Source organism: Talpa occidentalis, unplaced genomic scaffold (assembly GCF_014898055.3).
Source record: "Talpa occidentalis isolate TD23 unplaced genomic scaffold, MPIMG_talOcc4v2.1 talOcc4.3, whole genome shotgun sequence".
NCBI classification, from domain to species: domain Eukaryota; kingdom Metazoa; phylum Chordata; class Mammalia; order Eulipotyphla; family Talpidae; genus Talpa; species Talpa occidentalis.
The window spans coordinates 116,127,304-116,139,812 of NW_023603184.1; the positions used below are offsets into that span (position 1 = coordinate 116,127,304).

At 31.6% G+C, this 12,509-nt stretch overlaps 1 protein-coding gene across 3 annotated transcripts in view; it reads left to right on the forward strand.

The window, feature by feature from the left end:
- Nucleotides 1–12,509, forward strand: part of GLS (glutaminase) — a 72,104-nt gene that overhangs the window by 26,139 nt on the left and 33,456 nt on the right. For 2 of the 3 annotated variants that reach the window (XM_037523722.1, XM_037523723.2), the window contains exons 7-9: nucleotides 2,846–2,904; nucleotides 10,784–10,816; nucleotides 10,910–10,968. In XM_037523722.1, the coding sequence (XP_037379619.1) occupies nucleotides 2,846–2,904; nucleotides 10,784–10,816; nucleotides 10,910–10,968 (151 nt within the window). Of the gene's footprint in view, nucleotides 1–2,845; nucleotides 2,905–5,820; nucleotides 5,992–10,783; nucleotides 10,817–10,909; nucleotides 10,969–12,509 lie in introns of those variants that run through there. The other variant, XM_054699947.1, reaches the window with a different exon arrangement.

Here is a 12,509-nt window from a genome sequence, read left to right on the forward strand (position 1 = left end):
TGATAGAATTGTCAATTTTGGAATCCACCATTTCCTAGTGAAGGTTTTTTCCTACCTTTTTGTGGAAATTGGGTTAATCAACATGTATTTATATCTTCTCCTATATTGTTAAGAGCTGTGTAGGGTACATGAATGGACATTGGTTCTTAGAGTATTTTGTCTACTACTAAAGAATACAGAAAACAGTTACATACCTCTAATACATGGAGAAAGAAGACAAACTCTAGCATTGTATTTGACTAATTATGTATCTTACAAGTACGTAATTGACAAAAGCATATATATACACACACACAGAGACACACTGCTTTTGTATGTGTAGACAGTTTGAGGAAGAAGAGGATTTCAATTTATGTGAAGAAGACATCACTAAGTTTAGAAAGAACAAAATTTAGGTGGGTGGTTAAGGGGACATTGCAAGATTAAATCATGTAGAGTACATTGCAAACATGTGGTGTGACACAATTAGGTTTATTTACCTCTTTGATATTTTTATATAGCCCTGTAAAATTCTAGTATAATACCTGTAATATAAATATTTGAATTCAACTGTATATTATACTTTTTTTGTTCTTTAGTATACGTATTGGTAAACTTTGACTCAGCCTAGTTATGAGCCCCATACTTGGTAAGGCTCCTATGCTTAGTAGTTCAAAGACTTTTTCTAGTATAATACGAAAGAACGTTATTTATACTTACTGCCTTGGGAAAAATAAATACTTGTTAAAATTAATCAGTTTTGCATTCTAGTTAAGCATGCTCATAAATTTCAGATGTTGCCTGGTCCATTTTGTCATTACACCAAGCAAATAAACATGTCATTACTTCAGATAGTAGCCTTTAGTAATTAGCTTAAGTGCTATTTCTGCTGTTATAAATATTTTTTAATTAGGGATTCTACAATTGAACTCTTAGACTGCCCCTTCTTACCTGTGGGAGAGCTGGAAAAAAATGAATATTTAATTGTCAAAGGTTTTAGACTTAGATTTTGGACTGCTGGTGTTATAATATCTGGTGTATTTCCAAATGTTCATATATCTGATTTTTAAGCCAAAGACAGCATGAGCAGTTGGTTACATCTTAAAATTGTGCTGTCATGCTATAAAATGTTTTTGTGTTCTTTGAAAGATCTTGAATGTAGCTGATGTAGTATTTGTAGAATATTTATGATTTAAAACAAATCACATTTTTGTGGTACCATTTGGAATACATACATACATTACCTGCTTCCTCATGCCCTAAAACCTAAAGTCACAAAGTATGAAAAGACAGATATATAAAGATCTGCACAAATACATGTTTAAACTAATTTAGCACTTCCACATTCTGCTTTCTGTCTGCATGTGGTTTTCCTTTCAAGCGGATAATATGGGAAAAATTTCCTTCCTTGACTCTCTGGCCAGGTAGTATTTTTCTGTGATAGCAGTTGCTCTCATTTCATGTCATCTCAGAGAAAGCAAACATCTCTTAGCATAATTTAAGAGTAGGTGAAATCTTAATTGCAATACTCAGTTATAGCACCGAGTTTTATTTTAACTTTTGAATTATTCATTATCCTGGGTAACCCAAATGTGCAATGTTACAAGCATAAATGGATGTTATGTACAAGCATCACTATAAATCACATTGTTAATTTTATATTGCAGTCTAATTAGGCTATAAGTTAACCCAATTTTTGGTCAAAAAAGCTAACTGCTTAACTGAGGTATAGTTCACATGCCATGTAATTTATCCATTTAAAGTTCACATTTATTGACTGTACATTCATAGAGTTGTACATTCACCACAACTCTCAGTATTCATAGAACTGATCACCACAACCAATTTTGGGACACTTTGTGTGTCACCCCCAAAAGCTCTCCTTTACCCATTTACAAGCAATCTCCATTTCTCCTATATTCCTGGTAGTTAGAAATCTGCTTTCTGTATCTATTGATTTGCCTGTTTTGGACATTACATATAAGTGAAATCATGTAAAATTAGGTTTTTTATGACACGTTTTTCTTTTATTGAGGTAATGTCAGGGCACTTTTAGGAATACAGGTTTACACCTCCTCAAATGTATAACATGCTTTTAAGGTGCTTTCATTTTATGGCACGTATTAGTACTTATTGTTGAGTAGTATTCCTTTATATGTCTAATAGTAACACATTTTGTTTATTCATTCATCAGTTGACAGCACATTTGGGTTTTTACTTTAATGTTTCTGTGAACACTTGTGTACATGTATTTATGTGCATTTTCTTTTTTTTCATTTCTCTTGTCAAATAGCTGATCATTGGCAGAGTTAGGAAATTTGGGCGTGCTCTTCCACCATTGTTCACTGTCTTTGTGTACATGAATCTTTATGATAGTATAGTATACTTCCTAGAAATGTATTATGATTTGATATATAAAGACTTGAATGTGTTCCTCTACCCCCAAATACCCCCCTGCCTCTCAAATAGAACTGTAACAGTGGCTTACATAAAGAATGTAGATAATAGGACCTCCCACGGGGTGCAGCAGGTTGAGCGCAGGGCTGTGAAGCTGTCTGCAGCTTCTGCAGTGCCGGTTTGATTCCCAGCTGGCCAGGGAGATTCCCACATGGCGTGGCAGACCTCTCCTGTCTCACCCACTGCTCCCCTCAGCAGTATATTTTGGTCCTTCTGCCTGTTCTGCTCCCTGCTCTGTCTCTGGTGAATGCTCTCACCCTCCTGCACCTCTGGCCTGTACCCCAGTGCTTATGTAAAATAAATAAATCTTTAAAAATTTATAGAGAGAGATATGTTCAAAGAAAGTACCTACTTGTTAAAGAAAATGATCACATATTTTAAATAATGCTGTTGCTTTTTCATTTTACAGATAAGCCACACAATCCTATGGTAAATGCTGGAGCAATTGTTGTGACTTCATTAATAAAGGTAAAATGTTAACATTTCCTTTTATCCTAGTAAAAATTTTTTTAATGGCTCAGGCAGAGAGATGAACTTGGGTTATTTATGAGAAAGTATGAAAAAGTTTCTTTGGTGTTTAAAAGTAAATCCTATGTTAAAAGGTTAGGATATATTTTATTCCAAGTTAAATAATGTGATTTCAAGGACAGTTAAAAACAGATGACTCATTTTAAATTCTAACCATTATTCTTGACCTGAAGATCTGGCAAAAATTCAAAAAGACGTTTCTGCTGCTGAACAATAGGCACAGAAATTTTATTTCCTGAAATTCTAATATTTTTTCTTTCTCTTCCTTTTGACTCTTAGAATAAATAGATGTGAAAGAATTAAAAGCTTTTTTACTGTTAATGTTTGTCACCAGTACATGTAACAAGTGTTCTGGTACTTAGTGTTAAGACAAAGTACACTTACCCTTAAGTATCCTCAAATCTTTAAATTTTCATAAGCTGTAATCACAATTTTCATTTGAATTTGTTTCATTTGTTTTACTTAAGTCATATCATAACTCAAGTAAATAAGGCTTATTCCAATTATTAAGTTTTTTTTATTTTTCTTACACTTTGGTTTGCATTTTATGTTTTGATTTTTTTTTCTTGTTTGCCTTAATAATTGGAAGCTCTAATAATTTAAAATAAGTATATGAAAATACTTCTGTTATGTGATACTGCTTAGATTTATAATTTCCAATTATGATACTGTTCAGTTTAGATTTATAATTTCCAATTATAAATTTCATTTATATGGGAAAAATTTCATTTGTATGTGAAACATTTATAATTTTCTTCAGTAAATCTGTGAGTATCTCATTTAAGATGGGGAAAAACATGATTACATGACTTTGTAAATAATTTATTACTGAGGATGGGATACCCTGGGTATGCAAAGAATATTTGAATACAAATTTATGCCTTTTGCCCAATTAATAAAAATTCATCTAATTTATATATTAGAAGTCCTCTTTACTGTCACAAATTTTGTATGTTCATGAGAAGAAGACTATCTTAAGAATATACATTTTTAGTTGTTACTTTAGGGCAAATGCTTCATAAGCATTGACCCACTTAATCATTGTAACTCCAGCGAGGTAGATATTATAGTCAGATATTTTTTAATAAGCTTTGGAAGTTTTCGTTTTACCCATTATAAATTCCAGTTATTCATGACAGTTTTTCCATAGGAGAAAAGTTGGCAGTTTTAGGTGAAAGAAGCCATTTGTTTATTGTAGAAAATTCTAATATGAATATGTTGTAGCCATAGTTTCGATTTAATGTAGTGTGGGGTTTGCACAAGGAGATGGGTTCTTACAATGATATTCAGTAAAAACTATAATGAGAGAAAAATCTCAATAATTGTTCAGGTTTGAGAAAGTAACTTAAATTTAGAAGGGAAAATAAGATAATAAAATGTATGTACTATTGCTTGACCAGGAAACTGATATAATGGTTCTGGACCATTTTTGGGTCTTCCCAGAAAAATGTACATATCCATGATTTTGTATAAACTTTAGGGAGTTCATAGACTCTTTGAAGCTGATTCATGTATTCCAGTTTGAGAACTCTTAAACCGTGGAAAGATTAACATAGTATACCACTAGTATTTTCAAGAGAGGACCATAGGTAAATGATTAATAGAAGCCTTCCTTCACTTCATGCAGTTAAACATATTTTGTTTAATGATTCATTGGTTTAATCTATAACATGAAATGCTGCATGTGGGAAATACATGTCTGTTCATATCACATCATCATTTCATTAGTTTCACTTACTGTGTTCAGTCACAAGTCATAAACTGTGCATTGAGTCACATTAATATGAGCACTAAAAAAGTTTAAAGAAACACACATCCATAAGACAAGTGTGGTTCAGTGTCCAGCAGTACAAAAATTGAACTGAGTCATCTTATATTTACAAATTTGAGCAGTGATTTAAAATTTATAAAAAAAAAATTAAAATTTATTGGAAGTTAGAAATAGATTTGGATTATGATTCATATATAAGGTCACTTTCTTTGAATTTTTGTTTTGTTTTTAGAAGGTAGTTTCACAAGTTTTGTTTTATTTTAATGAAGTTCATCTAAATCTTGGAAGGGGTAAGCATGATATACCACTGTTCAAAATTGTCCCAGAATATAATACTTTTCTTAGGCTTTTTAAAAAAGAATCCTTAAGCTATTAGAAATACCTATATGTGATCTCTGCAAGTTGTATGATCACATACTATTTATGAATTGAGAACTGAAATTGAGGTAATAAATCCATAATTTGAAAGGGTCTTCAAATCTAGCTCTCATACTTTATGTAGGTAAGATGAGGAAGCATACTGGAGAGGTTCTAAGTAATACAATAGGGCTTGAGGTGACTCTTATTTTCTGTTTGTGGCTCATTAGCATTCACTCTGCCATATTTAATGGGATGTCTGCTTTGTTCTTGATGACATCTTTGATTTTTACCTGGCATTGTTCTATTGTCCAAAAAGCAGTCATTTCATTTTCTTAATTTTAACTTGTGCAGAAGATACTTGTTTATTGGCTTTAAAGTCACATCTGATTTTCAGTGGTTGTGAATATTCATTCTTTGGACATAGATGGTGCCTACTATCTGTAAATAACTAGCCCTCTTCTCAGTGAACTTGCACTTGAGTACCAAAAACAAAGATAGTTTACCATGGCTATTGGATGTAAATTCTGTTTTTTACCTCTTTCAGTTCATGACCTTGAGGTTATTTTATTTTCTTTTCAAAATTCAAGACTTTGTTATGGTGCTATATAAACATTCTCCTTATGTTATTCCCCTCCCCCCCTCCCTCCACACAAAATAATTAAGTAGAGTCTTTAGTAAGACTCTTTATATCATAATTTTGTAGTATTGATATTTTTTCCTTGTAGGATTGGTGGTGATCCTCAGGAAATGGGGGAAGAGGCAGAGCAAATGTTCAAAAGGATTAGCAGATTGTGGAAAAAGGAGGATTTGCACAGAAGGAACCTGTTGCATAAATTCTTAACTACTAAACTTATAGGAAAACTCCAATATTTAAAATTTTAAGCAAAGCTATATAGGTAAATACCTTCATAAAAACAAATGTCATTTTGTCATTAAAATGCACATAATTTAAAAAACCATAAGGTATACTTTTTCTCTGTGGTAGCTACTAAATTTAAAGGAATACTTTTGGATGCGATTTGTTTTACTTGAATGATGGTAATGTGGTTACTTGATTTAAAGGAAAGAAAAAAATAAATTTGGAAGGAACAGTTATTCTGGATGAAATAGCAGTGTCCTGATGCATTTTTTTTTTTTTCTTTCTAGTGGTAAAAATTTCACTCAGTTTCAGTTTAAAAGTTAAGGTCTACTGATAATGCAAGGGTTAGGGTGGGAAAATGAGGACAACATAACACAAAATAATTGCTGCCGTTCTACTGATTTATTTTAAAGGTAAAAGTTAGGTTACATTGTCTTCTGTTCCTGTGTCTTTCTTCTAGTGGTATTTTCCCGTGTTTGTTATTTGAAGAAGCTCAGAAAAATTCTTTTAATCAGAAGTAGTTTTGAATTTACAAAATTGGAGTGTTTTTTGCTTTTTTTAGAAACAATCATACTCCATGAAAATCAAGAAAAATTTAGTTAATATGTATGTAAAGCTCGCTTTGTTTCTGAGACTTGTTTATGGGCCACGTTTTGAAGGTGATCTGTGGCTCTGGAGAGCAATAGATAATGCCTTAGACTTACAGCATTCATGAAATGGGAGTATATGACTTATTTACTTGCTGTAAATATCATTTAACGTATTTGAGGTTTTTTTAAATGAAAGGCAAATAATTTACTGCCAGAGAGTTCACTGTTCTATTTTTATTTTTAATCTATGAAAATAGTAGTTAGAACATTATTTTATTACCTGTAATATCTATTTTAATCCAAATATTGTTTAGCTTTAAAGCATTTTCTGTGGCAAGCTTATAGTAGTATTTTATAAAATCATTTTCAGTTGCCTCTTTTTTGCCTTTTCTGTGCCTCTTTCCTAAAACTAATTTTTCACTTGTTTTTAGTTGGCTTTTACATCTGCATGATTTGTGAGTGAAATGAAGTGATTTACTTACAAAATAACTGATTAAAGCATTGACTTTTAATGAGTGATTTTTATATTAAATATATTAGCAGAGGCCCATATTAATAGTGGTGTATTCACCTGTTATAATGGATAATACATGATTTAATTTATAAATATATTTTGGAATCAGACCATAAAATCCAATATAGCGATATTCTTTTAATAGCCAGTATTAAAATTTAGTACCTCTTTATCATATTTTCATAAAGTTTTCTTCAAAGGACTGTAAAGTCTTTAACTTGATATGGTATGGTAAAATTAATTTATATAATTTCTCTGGCCTAATGTCTGATTGCCAGTCTTTCCAAACAAGTCCTACCTGTTTTCCTTTTTAAAAGTTATGTGGTGACTAGATTAGAAATTTTGGCAAATATATTTTATTCAGTTTCCTTTTTTTAAGTTTCCCTACTATATCTTTACTACAAATTACTGTAATTTTTTTCCAGATTAAAATAACACAAACATGTACTAATATTTGGGCTGTGATCTTAAAACTGGGATAAACTTAACCATGGGTTCAGGAATTTTTTTCCAAGATACAAAGGGACATTGAACATTTTAAGACAATCAGTTTCCAAATCTGTTTTCATATGTGTTTTTCTTCAAATTTATCTGTCTTTGGTTCACGTTTCCTCACATTTCCCAAAAGAAAGACATAATTCAGGTGCCCCATATTTTACTCTGATGCACTGTTTCAGGTTGTGAAAACCTTTGGGCCATCAACAAAAATGAACACTTGAAAATATTGGGGTCAGTGGTTTTGAGGATGTAAATCAATACAATGATTGAGAACAAGTCCTCTTATATACCAGATTGTTTACAGTTCTTTGGTTTCAACAAAATAGAAAGAGGATCTGGGGCCTCTCTGGTGTTGCAAAGGGGTAAGCCGCAATCTATGAAGCTGTCCGCAGCCATTGCAGCACGGGTTCGATCCCCCACCAGGGAGCTACCCACATGGCGCAGCAGACCTCTCCTGACTCGCCTGCTGCTCCCCTCAGCAGTGTATTTCAGTCTATCTGCCTGGTTCTGTTCCCCACTCTGTCTCTGGTGAATCCTCTCACCCCCCACACCTCTGGCCTGTAACCCAGTTCTTGTATGCATAAATAAATAAATCTTAAAAAATAAAAAACAGAGGATCTAATCAACTTGTTAGTTAATAACATTGAATGTGATTTTTGAGGATAGAAGATAGATTACTGTGTGACTTTTGTATGCAGTGCGGCAGATGTGTAAAAAACTGATTGGCATTGCTATAACACAACCTTTTCTATTTCCATTAATTCATCTGTTGTCACCTAGAAATCTCAACTCATATATCTGTAAAAATGTAAAATAGCAAAAGAACTAAATGCCTAATTCTAGCAACAGAAAAAATATACTGATATTTGAACTAAAAATCAATTACTATCTCAATGGGAAAGAAAAATATTCCAAAGGAAAATTTTGTGAGAGCGAGAAATTATTGGCAAATAATCATTTTTTCTCTAACTTTTTGTGAAAATTTTCAAACATACACAAAATAAACAACAGTATAACCAGCCCTATGTATTCATTCCTGGCTTTGATTTTTCATAACATCTGTTCCTCCACCTCTCTGTATCCATTGTTGGATAATAGTGATGGAATTTTTAGCTTGTGTTTTTGTTTTTTAGAGGTGGGAAGTTAGTTTGTTTCATGTGTATTTTTCCCCTAACGTATTTGCAAATAAACTTTTTACTGTGACTTTTCAAAATTAAAATAGCAAGACATTTTATAATGATTTTAGTTAGGTACTTTAGCCCTAAAGTACATGAAATCTTTCCAAGGGGAAAGTATATTTTACTGATTTAATTTAAATGCTATTGCCAGGGTGGATAAAAAGAACAGATATTAATCAAGTTTGGGAGATACTTTCTGGATTCATTATAATCAATATAATTATATTTTATTTCACATTTACATAATTTGCCTGGTACTTACAAGTAGCTTACCTGAAATGATGTTAATGATAAACATTGATAAATACCAGTTCTTTCTTAAAAATAACATAAAAGTAAAGATTGTGTTTAGTGAGCCACAGAGTAAACCAGCTGTGGAACCGAGTCTAAATTGATAGTTTTGTTTTTTTTTTAATATTAAACTACAGCTAAGAAACTTTGTATTAGCTTTTTAAGGCACAGTTTAGGCCCAAGAATCAAAGTTTATTTTATATTGCATAATTGTATAACCAGTAATTATCCATGTGACATCCCAATGCAAATGCTGACATCTTTTTCCAAAAGAGTTGTGTATTTTTTTTTTTTTTTTTTTTGGTGCTTTTTCAAAAGTTAAAGGTTTCTGTGGTTTAAATGTTGTTACATATTTTACAGCATTAGGATCTATGGAATATTTTGACAACTGCAACAGTTCAATGAAGTTGGTAATTTCTTCTTTTAATTATTTTTCATTGAACAGCTTTGGAGTTACATTTCTACATTTTAATTTCTGGTGAATTATAAGGAAAGAAAACTTAAAATATATCAGAGGCTATTTTAGAGAAAATACATAGATAGTGATCACAATATGGCTATAGCTAAATTATCCTTGCCTTTTTAAAACATTTTTAATGCCTAGTTTTGATGAAATAGTGTGGTGTTCTTTCCATGTACTGATTGAATATGTGATTGTGCTTTCTTTCTCAAATTTGATTTGTAAGGTTTCACAGATTATCAGCCACATCCTAATCCACTTGTAAGGTGGAGAAAGAACCTGGCTTTATTCATTTAAGTAATGCTCTGGTAGAGGTTTTTCCTCCATAATAAAATTTTAAAGTATAATGTTTTGGATTTTTTTATATAGCTTAAAATTTTCATTTTGGAAACTTGAGTTGTCAAATTATTTTATTTTAAACCTGTTTTGAAATTAGAGATGTATTGTTTCTATTGGGTGCATATCACCAATTAATACGTTTGATTTCAGATCTACAGCTTACTGCTTTGTAAACTTCGCAGAGGTAAAATGAAACCATTTGGCTACTTGAACTGATCTACATTATATAGGTTTTTCCTATTAACATTTGCAGTAGCTAATGTCAGAAATAGAAGAGATGAAACAATACATCTTTCATACTCTGAAATGGCATAATATTGAATATAGATTTAGCTAATTTTAGATTATGAAAAATATTTTTTAGTTCAAGTATTATTAATAACAAGTGCGATACTCAGGTAGAGCTTTCTCTACAATAGTAAAATGTATCCAGAATGTTTGTATATACTAGAATTATAAAATACTAGTTTTGCAGTATAACTCATTTTTCTAACTTTTATTGGCTTACGGTTATTTATAAAACATAAGTATACAGTTCTTAATTGAAAACCATAATTTGTATTTACTTAATTCTTTTCTAAGGGTGAAACTTTATTTTAAGTTTTTTTAAGTATGAAATTGAATAATATACTTTCTAGCAGATTATATGTTGTCATGAAAGATACGGGGATTTGGGATAACTTGTATTAAAAGTACTTTAACTTTGGGTTGGGTAAAGATATACTTAAAATAAAGCATTCCCTTTGTAATTCAGATCCATTCTCTACATAATGGGTATTAATAAAAGAACTTGTAAAAATGTTTATGAAAATATTAAATTATTTTAGAGCTATTTCCTAGATTTAAAAGTACTAATGCACAGCATATTGATTATGATGATAGTTTGAGATTTGATAATCACTTAAAACCTAAGTATGGTGGTTCCTATCTTAACATATTTATGTCTCATTTCATTGCAGCAAGGAGTGAATAATGCTGAGAAATTTGACTATGTAAGTACAATATAGAATTGTTTTTATGATTTATTTTTCTAATAAATTTTTTGTTTTTTCATAATGCTTTCCAATTTTAATTTTGACTTACAGGTGATGCAGTTTTTGAATAAGATGGCCGGTAATGAATATGTTGGATTCAGTAATGCAACGTGAGTGATTTATAACTTAGGTTTTTATAATGGGTCACGCCTCTTTTAATTAACTTAAAAAAATGTAGGTTATAGAATTTATTTTAAATACTACGTTGTGACTATATCTCTACACATATGTACAAACTATATAGTGTATTTAGGACAAACTTGTACTCCCTTGTTAGTCTTAAGGACATCAGTGAATAAATAACTGCTTAAAAATTGATCGGGGAAGGGAAACGAATGATTTTTTATTATTCAGAGGGTGACATTTAAAATGTTTAAGTAATTTCAATAGACTTCTTGTGGGTGATAACAAAATTAAAAGGGACCCCAAGTTTAGCTCAAATCTGTACTTGTTCAGTTTTTTTCTTTGGCTATGTCTTAGCTCTCTTAATCTTTCTGTACATAGCTAACTTGATTTTTACTGAAATCTTGTCATGCCTCTCTCCTATACCATATTTTATTGAGCTTATTTTTGTATGTTTCCTAGCCCCATCATTAGCACTAGACAGTGACCTCTTTAAAACCTGGATAGAATGTCTTCCACATCATTTCTGTATTCCTGTTATCCTGTTGTAATGTCACAGATAACATGCTCTTGACAATAGTGTTTGATGAACAGCACTATGTGCTACACCCTGTGATAATTGCTTAAGTAGTTAGTCTTTTATACTATTTTGATTTCTTTTGAGTTGACAAGTTTATCTCCAAGAACTTTTTGAATCCAACATTGTCTTTCTCACTATAGCACTAATAAAGTGTTCAGTTAGAAGAGGCTGTCTTCCTTAATCAGTAATAGAAAGGCTGTCACCACAGGAGCACTTTTCTTCAACAGCTTTCTGGATACTTGCAGATTGATCTTTGAAAAGTACTACAAATTAACTCTGTCTAGATCAAAACTCATTTGCTTTCTTCTCAAACTGCTTTTTGTTCTAGTGATCCCTATGTCAGCTGATAGGGTCATTCCTTTCAAGAGAACATAGAAATCTAGGCTTTTACCAGAATTCACCCTGTGTTTCCTCTTTTCCCATCAGGTGGAATGATTTGCCCAATAGCTGTCCTGTGTAATCATACCTCTCCTCCATTCTTTTACCATTCCCTCAGTTTCATGCTTTGTGTAGCTGTCACTACAGTTGCCTCTTAATAACATCACTCATTCTTTCTTTTTGCTCTTCCCTAAGCTGATGTCAGTGTTACTCTTCTTTAATTTAGATCTGACAAGGTAACATGTTTGAAAGCCTTATGCGTTCTTGTAGACAATCAGGAATCACTACATTTTTAACATTTATCAGTCTTAATAATGTGGTCCCAATCCCTTTTGTTAATTTGATGTTTCTTCACTCTTAACTTTCCTTCTAACATATCAGAACATTTGCTATTCTTTAATGAATGAATTCCTGGCTTTCATACTTTCATAACTTTATGTTGTATGGAATTTGACTTGCCTAGGCTTCCCCCCAAATATCTTAACCCAGTGAATGCTGTAAGAATCCTTTCAGTGAAGTTTCTGTGAATTCTCTCAGTTGAAATTGACTATTTGTTGTATGTTGGGGGGA